We start from the raw sequence: 17,067 nt of genomic DNA on the forward strand, positions 1-17,067 counted from the left end.
ATACCTCACCTTGGTTATAACGAGATAAATAGTAGCCTAGTAGTAGGCCTATATAGGGCCTAACTCAGCCTAACACGAGATGCACATCATATCATAATAAATGAGTGGAAACGGAATTTAATAAAGAATTCAAAACAGTTGGCCACAATACATGTACAATACAGCACATTTCTTAAAAAATCCTGAATCTGATCCATATAGACTACTGTGTGATCATAACATCCAGGTTTTATTTTATCCCCTTCGGTTGTCGGCTACGTACCGACGCAAGGCAGCGTCAGTAAAGACGTACGCGACGTACGTACCGCGTCATTTCTTCCAACACATCCGCCGCTTCCTGGCCGGCTCAGGCAGGCGCCCCAGGCCCCGCTCCTATCTGAACCGTTATCCTCAAACTATCGTCCCACACCATTTTCAAGACAACACAGCTCCTCTGCTCAGTCTGCGCGGAGCAGCGGCCGATATGAGTGAAGGAAGAGGCTGAAGTGAACCAGTCCTCAGCAGAAGTCCTGGGACTCGCTGCTGGGTGAGTATTAGTTTGAGTTGCTGTTGGTTTTGGCAGTTAAACGGCTCCTAACGGGAGACGTGGACGGAGAACTCAATAAATCACTGCGGACTTTCTGTGGTCTGTTATTTGTTCTGGTGTCTCCACATATACTTCAAAAGTAAATATCTTCATCACAAGTGAATGTTGGCTTTATTATTACCTTTTTTGTGTTATTATTAATATATGTGTCCACGACCACAAATACATAGAATGACATCTTCCTGCCCTGCCGCCGTTCATTTTCTTCTCTATTTAAAGCAGCAGCTTTGAGTGACCTCATCCCCTATTTTCCACCAACAATATAAGCAGGATACATTATCTGTCTGTTCTGTCCACAGCATCAGGGCTGGAGGAAGGTGTAGCCCCGAAGGCATAGTTGCCGTGGTGATGGTGTTGGACTCAGGTGAAGTCTTCATGGATAAGGTTGAGGGTGAAAATGTTGGGAGCAGCAGGGACCAGTTGTTGGAGCCGGAATTCCGAGCGGATCCATCCAAAGCCATGGTGACGCCCAGACCGTTGGCCAAAAGCAGTAATGTTGCCAAGAAGGATAAGGTGTCCCATAGCCATATTAACGGACTCCCGGCCCAGACCAACAGCAGCCTGGAAGTGGCAAAGAGGTCATCATCAAAAGGCGGGGCCACGTCTAGGCCTGCGCTCCGCCGTCCCCTCAGCCTGGAGGTGACGCCCCAGCGCCTGCGTGGCTCTCGGGGGGAGATTTCAGACGGGCGCTTGGTCCAGCCTCCATGGCGAGGTGGCTATGCTGCCCCTTCGCCCCCGGCTCGCAGCCTGACCAGCCCCAGCCTGGGCGCCGCTGTATGGATGCGCCGCAGCGAGAGCAACTACTCCCTGGGGCCTCGGGCCAGCAAGGGCCAAATGCGACCTGCCACCTCCCTTCCTCACATAGCAAAGGGGGTGGGTGGCTCGACGCTGCCTACACACTCCAGGCCATGTCTCCTAGTGGCCCTCAGGCCGCTCAACTTGGAGCAGGAGAAGCAGGCGTTCTTTCAGTCCGACTACAAGTACGAGCCCCAGTTTGAGTACGCCCAGCCTGAGCCGAGGAGTGTGCTGGAGAAGTACAGAGAGGGCTCAGGCCTTTTCCTCGAGCAGGTACAGTAGCCTAAGTCATTAAAAGGATCACCTGTGAGCTCACCTGATGATGATGATGATGATGACAAATCGTAGTCAGTCTGTACTCAGACAAGCACAGAAAGTTTTATCTGATACGTCGCACATCCTCCAACCCTAAGTATGAGCAATTAACCATCCAGCAGTCCCCAATGCAGATTGAACCATTTTAAAAACTAATTTGTGCCCACATCGATCAAAATTTTAAATAACAGTATTAGTGCGGCAGTGTTTCCCCCAGGAAATGTCTGAGTCAAGGTAGTCGCTGCCCAGGGGTACAGGAGGCGCGGCACATGATTTTCATTGTAAGTGCAGCTAATGTATAATTGGATTGAATTGAATTGAACAATGACTTTTGTGTTTTACTGCAGGCGGTTGGAATCATGGATTGCGTCCTGAGAAAGTTTGGCAACTATGAGAACTTTGAGGAGGTGACGGGGGGCAACATCCTCCCTAAAAGTCAAGTCTGGGCTGCTGTACGCAAATATCTACAAAAAGAAGGCTGTGTGGGAGAGGTGGGTGCAGAGAGCAACATGCCACATGCAAAACCACCCTGAAACCAGCTCTCAAACCATCAGCCTTTTACGTCAGCAGATATGTGGACGTGTCATATAGGAAGCACAGGTGCTACTAATGATATTAACAGTGTCCCAGACAGTAAGTCATGACAGTGACGAGACAGTGAGCCAGTCAACATGATCGTCAATCCTCAACATTACTTAAATGTCAAATGACAAAAACCTATGTAATGTATGGATTGTACATATATTACCACCTTGGAAAACGTTAGCTTCTGTCTGTGAACACCGTATGGCTGTTCAGAGGGAATTGTCTTGTACAAAGAGTTAGTGTGTGTGTGGGTTTGTCTCCAGGTTGTGGTGCGTCTGTCTGAGGAGCTGCTGTCCCAGGCGGTGATGGTGGTGGAAAACTGCCGTCCCACTCTGACCATCAATCTGGCCGGAGCTCGACAGCACTGGCTGGAGGGGATGCTTAGACATGAGATAGGTAGGCTGCTGCAGCTCACACACTGGTTTGAATATTAAAGCATAGTCACAAAGTGTTACACATTATTAATTTATCCATTTTTTCCATCGTTAGGTTTAGGGTTATTTGAAGAAGTGTCAGGGGTTCATTAGCATTTTGTCACATCTGAATGTCTCAAACTCAAAAATCCAGCTAGGCTCTGTGTTATTTTTATATGCATTTTGATTTGTCAGTTGAGTTAGTTCCAACTCAAGTGTTTACAGTGTGTGGTTTTACCAGCTGTCACTCATTCCATCAAAACAGATTTTATTACATACTTACACTTATTATATTAGCATTCGGTGAATGTCATGTTACTCCTAATTGTTTTCTTGGGTATCATTATTACCTTTTTTTAGACACTTGGGTTTTATTTGTTTATTTTTAGATCTTTTTACTATTTGACGGTTGAGTGACAACAGCAGCGTGAGAGGGAATCACGACCTGGTTTGAAAAAAACAATACTAATAGTAATATTAACATCAAGGAGGTTTTATTTTCCATTTTGTATACATTAACTATCCCTGTTTTTATATAATATATATGTACAGAATTTTCCTTATGAATCACACAGTACATGTATCCCTTATTGTTGAGCACTTTGAACTGAATTTCTTATGAACATTTATAATTATTACTATTTATTATTACAGACAGATACTAAGTGCCATTACTTAATCATATCAGCAGGTAGGTTTACACTGTTAGCATGAACTTGCTGATATTGACAATATTGGCAAGGTAATATGACTGCTTTCAACTAAACCTGTCACATTAACTTGTCAATATTGTCTCATAATGCTCTTTTACGGTCTCTATTATGTACATTATTCTTATTTTATTACTCTTACCTCTTATTTGTTACAACATTTTTACCCCCCTGCAGTGGAATGTTACACAAGTAAATTTACTCAAGTGCTGTACTTACTAAGTACTAATTGAGGTACCAGTATTTATATTTATGCAGATTGATGTACTCCATCGCATATCAGAGGCAAATATTGTACATGTAATTGCAAGAGAAGAAGAAGACAAGTATTGACAATTTTATTTTTAATATAACTGAAAGGAAATAAAATAAAAGGCAAAAATAAAATCTGATAAAAATACAGTGATGTTTGCGCTCTCCTCAGGCACACATTACCTGCGTGGTGTGAACAACAACCTGCAGCCGTGGGCTTCTTCTGATGGCAGGAAGCAGTACGGCCTCAAACCGGCCAATCCCACGGAGGAGGGCCTGGCCAGCCTGCACAGTGTGTTGCTACGGAAACAGCCGTACCTGTGGCGCGCGGCTCTGCTCTACTACACGGTGTACCACGCCACCAGCATGAGCTTCAGCCAGCTCTTCAGTCACATCGCTCGCTTCGTCCAGAACCCGGATGTCCGCTGGGAGTACTGCCTGCGAGCCAAGAGGGGACAGACGGACACCTCACAGCCCGGTAAATACGGACACACGCATCACGCACCACACACAGCTGAACAGTAAGAAGTGGAAATGAACAGAGACACACTCAGAAGAATAACTGTAATGTTGTTTGTTCTTGTGTCAGGTTGCTTCAGTAAAGACCAGGTTTATCTGGACGGGATCCTCCGAATCCTTCGGCATCGAAGGAACATCGACTTCAAGATGTTGACTTCTTTAGGCAAGGTCAGTGTTGGTACTTTAAAATCTGAGCCTCCATAACCGATACAAAGCTTAGTGTGTGATTACATTAAAAAAAAATAAGCAGGTAGTGATACAAGGTGTTTCACAAATAAACACAGAAATACCAATTATATGAAGGTAGACTTCTGTCAGGCCAGTCCGTATTTCCTTCTGTGTATCCACTTATAACTCCCTTCGTCACCCCTTTAGGTGTCTTTTGAAGACGTGGGGAGGCTGCAGCATCTGGCAGTGCTCCCACGGACCAGAATCCCTCACTTCATGAGAGACCAGGAGCGTTACCTGCAACATCTGGACAACATCGTCACCGTCAACCAACTGGATGATTCAACGCTGCAACATGTGCTGCCCTGAATCCAAGGATAATGGTACATACTCAACATACGACTGTAACGTTGTATGTTGAATATCACTTAAACATCCAGTATTATCGACGCTTCATTGGAGAGATTGTTTGTAGAACTTGAATGATGCGAACAAAAGGGACATACACACTAACACCTCTATCCACATTTTCACTTTTGTCCAATGCATGTTAATGTGGCTTTTTCACAGAGCCGAGTGCTATTCAAGTGCCCCAACCCCCTCCACCTCACATTTACTCCCATTATAAAGTTACCTCAGTACAGCAACTCTACGATGTAACCATGTAACCAACATTATATATATAGAATCATACATAATCACCACAGCCAGCGTCTGTACAGGACACCACTACCATGTTGTGTACACGCTCGTTTTATTTATGCAATTATTTAAGTTTTTGTTTACTTTGACAGAACAAAATGAATGTCTCTGGTATTAGCTTTATACATGTATTTTTTAGAAATAGTTTAAAGCCTTAGATTGTTTGCATTTTTTTAAAAAGGACACCAAGGACATTTAATTTCAAAACCCCCAGGGGAAGTTATATCTGAGACCATGAATCTTACAAAACAAAAACAAGTGCCAGTGGGACTCAGTCCAGTATTAAAAATGAAAAGGGTTTTTTTCCAAAATATCAGTTTTATAATTGGATAATCAACTGTTGTTTCTGTCTTAACAGTGTCCTTGGTGGTCTTTTCATATCAATATGCTACTGTGATGTTACCCAAGCTCCCCTCTCTGCAGCAACCAAATGTTTGCAACATTAAAAGGAACAGTTCGACACTTTGGGAGATTTCTCTTATTAGCTTTTGGAACAGGAAATAGAGTTCATGCTAATTTTAACATATATCATATTTTATCCAAAATAAGTGAGATTTACCCTGGGTTTTTAAACAGTGCCAGGCAACCAATTTGTAAATTTCAGTCTTTATGCTAAAATAAGCTAACTGGTTGTAGCTTTATATTTGATGGACCGATATGAGAGCGTTATCAATCTTCTCATCTTACTCTTTGCAAGAAAGCAACTGAATTTCACCAAAATGTAGAACTATTCTTTTCACTTGTAGATAAGGTGCCAAAGCGGCATTTTGAATTCACTGTTGGAGCAGACTTTGTAGTTCCTCATCCAGACACGTTGCTGGCTGAGGAGGAAGCAGAGGTGTTGTGGGCGTGCCTTCGATGGGTGTATAGCTCATCTGCTGCAGCTAGCCATGTGTTTGTCGGCTGCTTTTTACTGTGTTGACTCTTTAACACTACAGATTTCAGTCAGGACATTTATTTTGGGCCAAGCCATCTTGGAGCAGAATTAAAACCAGGTTACAAAAAAAAAAAAAGGTTGTGGGCTGGGCACTGGACAGCATCAGTAGTCCCAATTTTTAACCTTAAAAAAGGAAGAAAAACACCCGACCAAAGTGTGATTTATTTGGATTTGAAGATGTGAATTGAAATGTATTCTGCTGTGTTTACAATTTCAGCCATCAAAGAAGCAGATGTGTTTTAAATTTGAGCAGGTTGTCGTCTGCTGTCCTCGGCAACCTTCGGCCTGGATTTGCCTAAACGAATGCACCACTTTGTAATGCACGAATGTGTTTTATGTTCTGGAAATTTCATATTTGAATTTCCAGTTTATTTATTAAAAAGTGCATACACTAATGAAATCTCTGGTCTGTTTTGTGAAGCAGGATTTCCCCAATAAGAGGAGACGGATACGAAATGAGGTCAAAGTTGTTCATTTAAGTAAGATAATAAAGCAGGGAATTGTCATGGCTGAGGTTGTGAGAATGGTTCGGTCTGGATATCTAGGTACAATCAACTTCCAGTGTTGTTCTTCCTGTTTTTGTGATAATACAGGATGAGTTTCACTTCTTTTTGCTCCCAATAAAAGTCCAACACGCACATCCTTAAATAAAAATGGTTTATTCTCTTTCAATATAGCTTTTGTTCTATCCATAGCAGAAAAAGAGCCTCCATGCCATTCAGTGCTAAAACCTGGAACTGGATCTCAGGTCACCACAGCATCGTAATGATGGACAAACGTCTTTACAGCACAACACCGGCTTGATACTGATCCAACAACAGTCACTTTGCTCATTTTAAAAAGGGGTTTGAGGAGAGAGGGAAGGGAGGATTTTGGGCGGCGGGAAAGGGGGGGGGGTTCAGATCTGATTTATCTGTTACACGGACCAAGCAGCGCAGTTCCCCCACGCCTAGTTTAGTCCGTGCTTGTTTTTAGTATGCTGCAAAATTGACATCTTGCTCCGGTATGGCTGTTGATGTGGAGGCAGAGGTTTCTGCCACGAAAAGGTCACAAGTTGAGGTAACAAAGATTTTTCCTGATTGGACAGAGGAAACAGAACCACAGGTCAAACACTGATCATCTTCTAGATTTGATTGTAGAAAATAAGTGTACGCATTTGCATTCGTTTTTTGTATCTTATTTAGCCTACTTGTATTAAACAATGGACACATGTCAGTATAATGCATTACACTTCACATACAGTACTTTCTTAAATGACCTAACAGATCTCTACTCTTATTGAACATAAGAATATTAACCAGTATCAGGTTTATTGCCAAACAGATTTTCTTATAAAAGAAATACGGGTGCCTAACTCACAATAATCAGAATAGGACAAAAGATAAACAAGATGATATGATAAAATACTGAAATACAGAGTGTATTACCTGCACTCTGGTCATCATGTTGCATTGGAGCTGCTTATGGCCTTTGTGCCGTCTGTATTGGCGTTTGCGTGTTCCTTCACCACAGGATCTGATGGATGAATAGTCAAATACGAATATTTATATAGCGCCAAAGCCTAACAATGTTCTAGACACTTCATGTGGGGCAGGTAGAGACCATAATCTTCAACCAATACACTCAATAATTACATTTATGTCTGACACTGTCCCATAATGTCCCTTTAGTTTTTGGAAACAGTGACACTTATTTTACTATTTGAATATTATCTGTGATAAATACCAGTAGACTAATTACTATCTTATTTTTTAAGATTATTTTTTGGCATTTTCAATGCTTTATTTATAGTGCAGAGACACAGAGATATGAAATGGGCATGAGAGGGGAATGACTATGGTCGGATTCAAACCGGGTCTGCTGTGAGGACTGAGCCTCATGGGGGGCGGGGGGATCTGAAGGATTTCATATACAAGTAAACGTCATACTGATACATAATAAATAATAGCCTATAGTTTGTGATATAGAAGGCTTCTTTTATAATCAGCGTTTGCAAACAGCCAGGTAACTTTACAAGTGGCAACCGGGCCCTGGATTTTTTTTTTAAATGCATAGGCCAGTCCTTGGAACAAAATTGGTTGGGAACCCCTGGTTTAGATAGGTAGGCAGACAGACTGTGTGAAGGTGGTACTAACAGAAGTATGGGTGCTGCATGGCCTCAGCCGCTGTCAGCCTCTGCTGGTGGTCGTAGCGCAGCAGCTTGTCCAGCAGGTCCAGAGCCTCTGGACTCACCAAGTGTTGGTTCTCTGACTGGATGAACTGCTCCCAGCGCTTCCTCGTTTGCCTGGACACAGAATGTGAATTATGACTGGAGCACTGACTCTTATTCAACATGAATTATACAAGCAAGTTGACTGTGTGCTGGTTTATTGTGACAATCTGATAGTCAAAAGCTGTAGTCAGCAATATACTGGTAACAATATAAAACAAAACTTCTTCAATACCTCACGTTGAGGAATATTATTATTGTTGTTTCCTTTTACAAAACATGTTTTAAGAATGCAAAATAACAAAAGGCATCAGTGTTTAGCTTTGTTTACGCACGCAGCTTCCAACATTAACCCCAGTGCAGCTCAGTTCAAACAAAGTATTTGAATGACTATCCACTTATTAGCTGTTGCCCATCCCTTCTCATTCCCCTGCTGACACTCACTGTCCCAGCAGGTCTTTGAAGCGAGTGTCCAGTTCTATGTGATATTTGTGCAGGTAGCCGAACAGCTCATCGGTGCCCAGAACCTTAGCAATGCGGACCAGCTGCAAAACAAGATACATGTACATTTATACATTAAGTACAAACTGCAGATGCATTTTTATTACAAAGTACAATAAAGTAAGTCTATGTATAGTGGCAGGGGCTCTATATTAAACTGAAGGCATTTACTTCCAATTGCCTTTGTTTGATATTCTATGGAAGAAAGACTTGCACTGTTCCCATACGGTACTTCAAATGTAGCTATTGCCATCTTGTGGCACCTTTTATAATTACTACAAAACAGTTAGCCAGAGATATTTTCACACATACACTCAGATTGACAAAACAGACACTTTTTGAAGCACTTCTAATGTTTTGAAATAGCATTATATTGTAGAAGTTGTTAAAATAAAGCGATGGAAATATACTAGTGCTGTCAAGCGATTAAAATATTTAATCGCGATTAATCGCATTAATGTCATAGTTAACTCGCGATTAATCGCGATTAATCGCATTTTTATTTATTCTAGCCTGAATGTCCCTTGACTTCTTTTTGTCCCATTATATTTTCTCATTTTAATGCTCTTATCACACCCATTCTAATTATGATATTTAAGAAGAAATACACTGAATTACAATGATACAATATTTCTTCTAAAATATCATAATTTGCAATTCAGTGCAAATAACAATAGCCTATTGACCCCCCCCCCCTGCACCCTACCCCTTGAACAGCATTCACAAACATATTGGAACTTCTTTTTTTATTTAAAAACCAAACCATAAAACAACATAGGGTATATAAAACAAATTAGTATTAAGGCTACATTAGACTGGTTGCTGCCTAAATGTTTTGGGAGTCTTTCATCCACAACTTATTTCAGACTGTGTTGAGTGGACACACAGGTGGTTGCCATGGCGCTGCTGCAGCCGAGGCTTCAGTCTCCCTTCGTAGCGAAAATTAAAGTGAAAATGAATGACTGGTGGCTGCCACTAACATTCATGGAAGTTTTGGTGTGCGCGCAGGGTTATAAGTTAGACTTCTGCAAATGAAAAGCTTTCTTTTCTGTTCTTTTCCGTGTAGACTCAGAGCATGGGTCTCAGAGTCACACACGGAAGACTAGTGACGGTCGCGTAACTGAGCTAGGAAGTGCTAGGTTCCGGTTTCTGCTTCAAAATAAAAGTCAGAATTGACTTGACGTTTCGCCGTTTTGCCAGTTAAATGATTTTAATGTGAAATTACGCTGTAGGACATGTTCCGTTTGAATTGACAGTAACTTAACTGCGAGCCATATGTATAGTTTGTGGTGTTTCAGTTGTTAAAACATTACTAGTTGATTCAACAGCTTGTGAAAAAACCACAACGTCTCCTAGGACATGACGAGCGTTAATCGCGCGATAAAAAAATTGACGCCGTTAAAATGGGTTTGCGTTAACGCCGTTAATATCGCGTTTAACTGACAGCACTAAAATATACACTATGGTATAACTGGTAATATGCACATGTTCGTACTGAACCTCTTCTTACTGGCTTTGATTTGAGAAAACACGGTATGTCAGAGCAAAGACATTTCTGTCCCATTATATAGTTATTCATTTTTGCTAAAAGTGAATTGTGAACAATTTGTGGAGATGCATATGATCCGAGAAGGGAATTAATCTTTATCCGGCATATTACCTGGTCGTAGTTGTCCTGGCCATGAAAAAATGGTTCCTTCAAAAAGATCATGCTGGCCAACATGCAGCCTAGACTCCACATGTCCAAACTATAGTCATACATCTAAGAAGGGAAGAATAGAGATTAATTCAAACACCAGGAATTTTATTCAAATGAAGACTGTAGTTTTCTTTGCCAAATAAATACCTGATAGTCCACTAACAGCTCGGGGCCTTTGAAATAGCGGGAGGCCACCCTGACGTTGTATTCCTGAGCGGGATGGTAAAATTCTGCCAAACCCCAATCTATAAGACGCAGCTGTGACACAGAGAGAAAAATACTAATTCATCTTATTTATAATATGCTGAGTTCCAGAGAACTAGGACGTCGTATTTTTTTCCAACTTCCTAATAGGAAAATATGACTGAAACGCCGTTTAAAGTTGGAGTTCGTACTAGTGCACTCGGGAGCACATCCCTCTACACTGACTTTGAGGTGGGTAATTGGAAATTACAAACTGGAGAGTTTTCCACATCCGACTTGTCTGGAACGCACCATCAGTTACATGGTACATAAAACACCAAATCTGACCAGGCGTAGACATGGAGAAAATAAAACACATAAGAGTAGAAAGTAATAAACTGTTTTACTCAGGTGCCTTTAGGAATTTCCCCCCGTTCTCTCTTTGTATTCACAACAAAGCAACTAAAACAGAAACTGCTATAATACATCACACATTAGAGACATAATGCTTATACATTATTCAAAGATAATGCAACCTTGTAGTTCTTCCTAAGCTGTGATTTTTAAAACCTTTAACTTATTATCATGAATGTAAAATTCATGTGTAGTCAGATTCTATGCCTAAACATGAGAATATGAGAAGTCGATGACTTGAAACAAACATATTTCTTGTGTGCAGAACAGACTGTAAACAAAGACCTTATGAAGCAAATGGTTACGTCCAACATACATGGACGTTTGCATTCTTTTGGAGTCGTGTTTTTGGCCAGGTAGCAAATGTTAAGTCAGATATTCACTCTCGTCACCAACTTCAGAGAATAATATCTGTCTCTTTAGCTGCTAAATGCCTCGCAAACAATAATAAGCAGAAATATATTACTCTTCTGTTTAATGAAAAAATACCTTTCTGAGCTGGTGGTCGATCATCACGTTGTGGGGCTTCACGTCCCTGTGCATGATCCCCATACTGTGACAGTAGTCCAGAGCCTTAAAGAAGAACACACATTCAAACATGACATTTTACTTGGATTAATCCTGTATTCTACAAGATGTCAGAAACAACCTGAAAGACCAATATTTATTTTGGAGCCTAAGGTCAAATAATCGCATTTCTTTATACCGGTAATCAACATGGATATAATTTACAGCAAATCCTCACATTTTAGAAGCTAGACACTATGTAAATACAATGAAATTAAATGATTGTATGTATTTTGAACTCAGAAGATAGTTTCTCAAAACTATGCCACTCCACAGCTTTAATTGTCATGTTCACAGTAGGTGTGGCACCATAATGTTTGTATTTTAAAAATGGCCAACAACAACCATGAAAAAAAAAAAATATTTATATATATATATAACCTGACAGGATTATGGGTGAGGTGATACAAGATTTTTTTTTTATTTTTATTTACCTTGAGCAGCTCATACATGTAGAAACGGATATCGTAGTCTGTCAGCTTCTGGTAAAGCTCCTGTGGAACCAAATGAAGATGCAGTGAAAAAATAATAAAATAAATCACAAGGGACACAATGTCAGCAGGTGCTCACATGTACAAAACTAAATTGAGAGTTATGCTTGTTATTAATAATGGATATCAATGCCTTTGCATGAATGGCAACTCTGCTGGTAGTTGTGCATGTATGATGTCGGCCAAACCAAAGTACCTTAAAATCTGTGTTATTGATGCACTCAAAGACAAGCGCTGGTGTTCTGGACTGCAAAGAGAGGACAAGACAAGGCTTAACTGAGGAGAACAGCAGGTAGGTGGAGATCATTATCACACACAGGATTACCACTGCTGACATGCCCACATGCAGCAGAGTGGCAGCAGCAGTCAAACTCACCACCGGGTCTTTGACCGTGTCCACCAGGCGGATGATGTTGGTTCCCCCGCGCAGGTTTTCAAGAATTTTGATTTCACGTTTGATCTTCTTCTTCTTCACGGGCTGTGAAAGAGAAACAAGAAATAAGTTAAACACACTCAATTTAACTAAAATAAATAAAAACATATAATGATGTACTGCAGGGAGAACCTATGCTTTTTTTTCTTCATATTAAGATCAAAGTGTTAAGTGTTAGAAAGTGGAACTATTCTAAATCTCTGTGGGTCAGACAAAGTCTCCTACTGAGAGTGGGACACTGCAGTTAAGACAACAGAGTCTCCAAATCTACCGTAGTTCAACCATCATCAAGTGGAAATAAACAAGGAGGACAGACAGGAAGAGACAGCTGAACCAATACAATAAAAGGAACAAGGCAACAAAAGAAGCGTATGGCTCACCTTGAGGATTTTCACCACAACTTTCTCATTGTTGGTCACATTTATGGCCTCAAATACTTCACTGTATTTCCCTCTTCCCAATTTACGCACCAACTGATAGTTGTCTTGATTGCTGAGAAAGAGCGGGAACATTTATCAGAAATTAAATACACAGGACACACACACACACCCCTACCTTTTGGAAATAACCGGCATTTTCAATATTTTCTGACATGTTATAGACTTCCCAATTCAATAACTTAGTCAATATGTGGATGTTATCAGTTGCATTACATTCTCATTTGGGGAATTTTAGGCCTTCAAACTAATAATTATTTTTAATAACTTTTAATATCTAAATAGTTACTTAAAGGAGCTGTAAGCAGAATGGTTCTTTTAGCTAACTTCCTGTCAGTTACTGCAGTTAGCAGTCCCCTCGCTCGTCCCTACGTCACCACATTAATGCGTACACCGGCAGTGAGACCATGAGTGAGATGGGTGCGGACGGGTGTCGGTTTGTAGCGTTCTCTCTTGTGATTGGATAAAATTTCGGGATACCACATAAAGTTTAATTGCTTATTACATGCAGAGCAGCTGACTAAGAGATTGGCTTTATGAAACGCGCACATCGTGTAAATGATTACTGTATGAATAAAGAGCGATTTAACACTTATATTAATATAAATAAACCGCTTACTTCACCTTTAAAATAATGTATTAATTGCTTTGTTAGTAAAAAAGACAGAAGATGGTGAAAGATGCCAATCACCAAGGGAATCTTATAATAATATAACACAGAAAACCCCCAAATTATTAACATTTTGCGGCCAAAAGGATGGAGTCAGGGCGGTACACTTTTGTGTCATGTAACTCTACCTCCAGTTTGGCACATGTGCATCATAGTCCCAGTACTCTCTGTTCTTCTGTGTATTGACATCGGTGTAGACCCGAGCCTTGCTACTGGCCGGCGTGGATCCGGGCATCGCTAGCTTCGCGGCCCGGTGTCGAGGACCTTCACCTCCCTCCGGATACTTTTTGGCTCGATACTGTAAGGCAGCGCACCGACTCTCCAGAGTATGTGGCTCTAAGATCCCCGTGATGGGCTTACCATGGGCTTTGGCGGATTGGCCCTTGGGATGGAAGGCGTCAGGCCGGTCTGACGCAGCTGCAGTGCAGACTGACAGAGCGACGATGACCGAGTGTGTGAAGCCCCGGAGCAGGATGTTGATGGGCAAGATGGGGTAAAGAGCCGCCAGCTGCAGCATCACAAGGAGAGGAGAGAGAAGAGGCTGAGGCAGGATGCAATAACAATCTGGCTTAAGATGCCTACTGATTTCAGCCATAATATTTCTGGAATTTTAGGCTGACGCTAACACATTCTCAAAAATAACAGTGCGTCCAGAAGCCAAAAACCTTTAGTTTACTAACTTCACTTGTATGACATAGAAATGCATACAATTGGAATTCTCCTATTTAAGCTATATTATAACTAACAAAATATGCACAGAAATGATTGACTGAAAATAACTTGATTTGAATGTTTCAAAATCTGTTTCAGATTTGTGAAAAAAATGTGTTTTCTCTGTTTTTCATCCAACAGCAAAATGAAAAAAATAAATCGAACTTATTAAACTAAACAAACCTGGAGGCTTTACACTAACTTGTGTGACAAGTTATGTTAGACAAACAGACATTTTGTGACAGGTATGTAATGGTGTCTGTCCTGTCAAACACAGTCTCCCTGTAAGAAGCAGCTTCTCTAAACCAGCAGTTCTCTAAACCTGTGGATATAGTCATTATCTCCTCTCAGATTGACTGGTTGTGAAAACAGAAGAGATAATGCCAATTGCTTTTTAAATATCCAGCCCAAATAACACATCATTTAAAAACCCACACTGCTCCTATCAGTCTTGACTTGATAAACGTGGAGACCCCAGTTTCAGATATGTGATACTATTTATTTTCTATTTGAGAAAATGGAGGAAAGTGCCATCTCTCCAAACAAACAAGAAAACCTGTTGTATTTACTTGTCAAACCTGAACTAGATTAACACAGAAACTCAAACCCTGTTTCTGGTTGGGAGGATAATATACAATCCATGATTTTTCCTGCACAGGGATCACAACAAATTAAGTGTAGACCAAATACTATTGTACTTAAAGCTGTCAAACCTGGACTAGGTGAACATGTGGTGGACATAGCCTACTCTAAAGACACTTCAACACGTTTTAAACATATCTAACTAAATTAAATAACACAGTACACAAAAGGCAATAACATAACCAGGGCTAGCCTAAATATTATGTAATGATATTTAGAGAAGTCCACATGTTACACGTTTTAATAGCCTTTCTGTTATTGGATTAAGCAATTAAATGTATATAATGTTCAACTTCATTGAGAAAAAGGACATAATTTGTTGTTTTTATTACTGCTGAATTTACATTGATAAATGTGACATTTTGCCAGTGGAATTAAAATATTTATAAAAGGATAAATGTTTTATTTTTTTGAATTTGAAAAAATAAAAAATAAATAGTACATTCTCCCACATGCAAAATCATTCATTAATGATGGTGTATTGAAGTTTGCATGTGTGAACAATGCCAAAAAAACGTGCAAGACAGTTGCTGATTGTGTTTAAGTCCCTGTTAACATTTAACCATGTAGTGATTAAAAGGGTAAAACCTATGAAAAACGTACCCTCTCTAGTGTGCTGTATATCTCTGAATCTTTGTTAGTTTATTGCCCCAAAGTCCACAAACCTTTGTGTTACACCCCCAAACATCGTCACGACACAGCCCCCCCGGGGCCTTTTTCATTGGCCACTAATTACAGCTAGATGAGACACGAGCTAACATTTATCTTTCTCATCGCCGCCAAATTATCCACACATAAAAAATAATTCTGTAAATGCTCCACAAAAGGTATGATAATTTCATCCAACGCTTACTAACTAGCTAGTTACGGTGACCTAGCTAGCTAGCTTAGTTAACAAAACACAAAATCCTACTATTTTGAACCCGAAATGCCTCGAGTTACATTGTTATAGATATACATTTCGTGTCTTGTTTGGCACTCGAAACATTAGTAGAACACAAACTATGTATTAGTGGAAAGTGAAATCAATAGAAAGCTAAAGTTAGCCGGCTAACCTCGTCGTAGAACCCCTCGAACTCGCAGGAAGTCCGTTAGCAACTCGTTAGCAGCTCGTTAGCGGGATGTCGCTCTCCGTGCAACGTCGAAGCTCCACCTCAGCTGAAAGTTATCGATAATGTGTGTAATATCAGTGGTGTGATAGTAGCATCAGTAGGGTGGTGGTGGCACATATAGCAGCGGTTCGTTAGCAGAACCAGGAGGGTCTTCCCTTTTGCGGTAAACATCACCCGGAAGTGAATCAAGAGGCTCACTGACCCGAGAAAGACAATTTAATAATAACCTGTATAGGTCCATGATAATAAAAGATCAAATGTGAAGGAAATTATTTGGATACATGCCATGTTTTCATTTAATAAATATTTTAATTGTAATGGTGCCATTACAATTGTTTAAGTGCACTGTTTAAATAAAATAATCATGTATTATCTCATTTTAATATTGATTTGATTATATTTTGTCTATACTTTGAAATACTATAATAATTCAAATATTTGATTTTGAATTTGAGAACATTGTAAAATAAAGGTGAAAATGAGTTGTTTAAAATTTAATGAGTTAAATTCAGAGGAAAAAAATTCAGATACATTATTTCAATGCTGCAAAAAATTCAGATACATTATTTCAATGCTGCAAAAAATTCAGATACGTTATTTCAATGCATAAATATTCAGTGCTTACAATTCAATGGCTTTTTATTTTCAAAATCCGATGCCACTCATTATTACTTTTGGTTTCAGGCAGGTGCCTCTAATTTTTTTTGATTTAATTTATGAGAAAAGTATTCAATACTAAGAATTACATGAGTAAATATGTTTTGTAAACTAACTGCTGGCTCTGCAAATGTAAACAAATCCCCCTCCCCTGAAACTCCATAGTGCATCTTTAATTCTTCAAGCTAAGGCAGGGGCGTTTTATCAAGGTCAATCTGCAACTATTTTGATAGTGAAATAATTCATTCTTTAAGCAGAAATGCAGGAGTTTCTCCTGTTTTAAGATTCGCAAATGAAAGATTGGAGGATTTAAAAATAAATGTTTTTATAAATCTTTGTAAACTGAAATATTTTGAAGA

The 17,067-nt window shown here is 40.0% G+C and overlaps 2 protein-coding genes across 2 annotated transcripts; one reads left to right on the forward strand and one right to left on the reverse strand.

The window, feature by feature from the left end:
- The first annotated feature begins 355 nt into the window (after nt 1-355).
- kiaa0895l lies at nt 356-6,320 on the forward strand. Its single transcript, XM_080026996.1, has 7 exons — nt 356-526; nt 886-1,654; nt 2,044-2,187; nt 2,545-2,677; nt 3,829-4,134; nt 4,246-4,343; nt 4,551-6,320. The coding sequence occupies exons 2-7, from the start codon at nt 935-937 to the stop codon at nt 4,710-4,712; spliced, it is 1,563 nt and encodes a 520-aa protein (XP_079883122.1). The 5' UTR covers nt 356-526; nt 886-934; the 3' UTR covers nt 4,713-6,320.
- A 305-nt stretch (nt 6,321-6,625) lies between these two features.
- Nucleotides 6,626-13,963, reverse strand: csnk2a2a (casein kinase 2, alpha prime polypeptide a). Its single transcript, XM_080032790.1, has 12 exons — nt 13,715-13,963; nt 12,860-12,971; nt 12,423-12,524; nt 12,243-12,293; nt 11,990-12,049; nt 11,478-11,561; nt 10,539-10,649; nt 10,353-10,454; nt 8,636-8,736; nt 8,118-8,266; nt 7,410-7,497; nt 6,626-7,057 (listed from the first exon to the last, which is right to left on the reverse strand). The coding sequence occupies exons 1-11, from the start codon at nt 13,819-13,821 to the stop codon at nt 7,424-7,426; spliced, it is 1,053 nt and encodes a 350-aa protein (XP_079888916.1). The 5' UTR covers nt 13,822-13,963; the 3' UTR covers nt 6,626-7,057; nt 7,410-7,423.
- Between the last annotated feature and the right edge of the window lie 3,104 nt (nt 13,964-17,067).

The sequence above is a fragment of the Ammodytes marinus genome (genome assembly GCF_949987685.1).
Source record: "Ammodytes marinus genome assembly, chromosome: 1".
In the NCBI taxonomy this organism is placed as follows: Eukaryota; Metazoa; Chordata; class Actinopteri; order Uranoscopiformes; family Ammodytidae; genus Ammodytes; species Ammodytes marinus.

Bases quoted from the DNA above. Each gene is read 5' to 3' on its own strand.
- csnk2a2a (XM_080032790.1), bottom strand. From the start codon at position 13,821: ATGCCCGGATCCACGCCGGCCAGTAGCAAGGCTCGGGTCTACACCGAT. The intron at 12,294-12,422 runs GTGAGTTTGACT...CTCTCTTTGCAG, and splicing joins ACACGGTCAAAGACCCGGTG to TCCAGAACACCAGCGCTTGT. The intron at 10,455-10,538 runs GTATTTATTTGG...TTCCCTTCTTAG, and splicing joins AGCTGTTAGTGGACTATCAG to ATGTATGACTATAGTTTGGA.
- kiaa0895l (XM_080026996.1), top strand. From the start codon at position 935: ATGGTGTTGGACTCAGGTGAAGTCTTCATGGATAAGGTTGAGGGTGAA. The intron at 2,188-2,544 runs GTGGGTGCAGAG...GTTTGTCTCCAG, and splicing joins AAGAAGGCTGTGTGGGAGAG to GTTGTGGTGCGTCTGTCTGA. The intron at 2,678-3,828 runs GTAGGCTGCTGC...CGCTCTCCTCAG, and splicing joins GATGCTTAGACATGAGATAG to GCACACATTACCTGCGTGGT.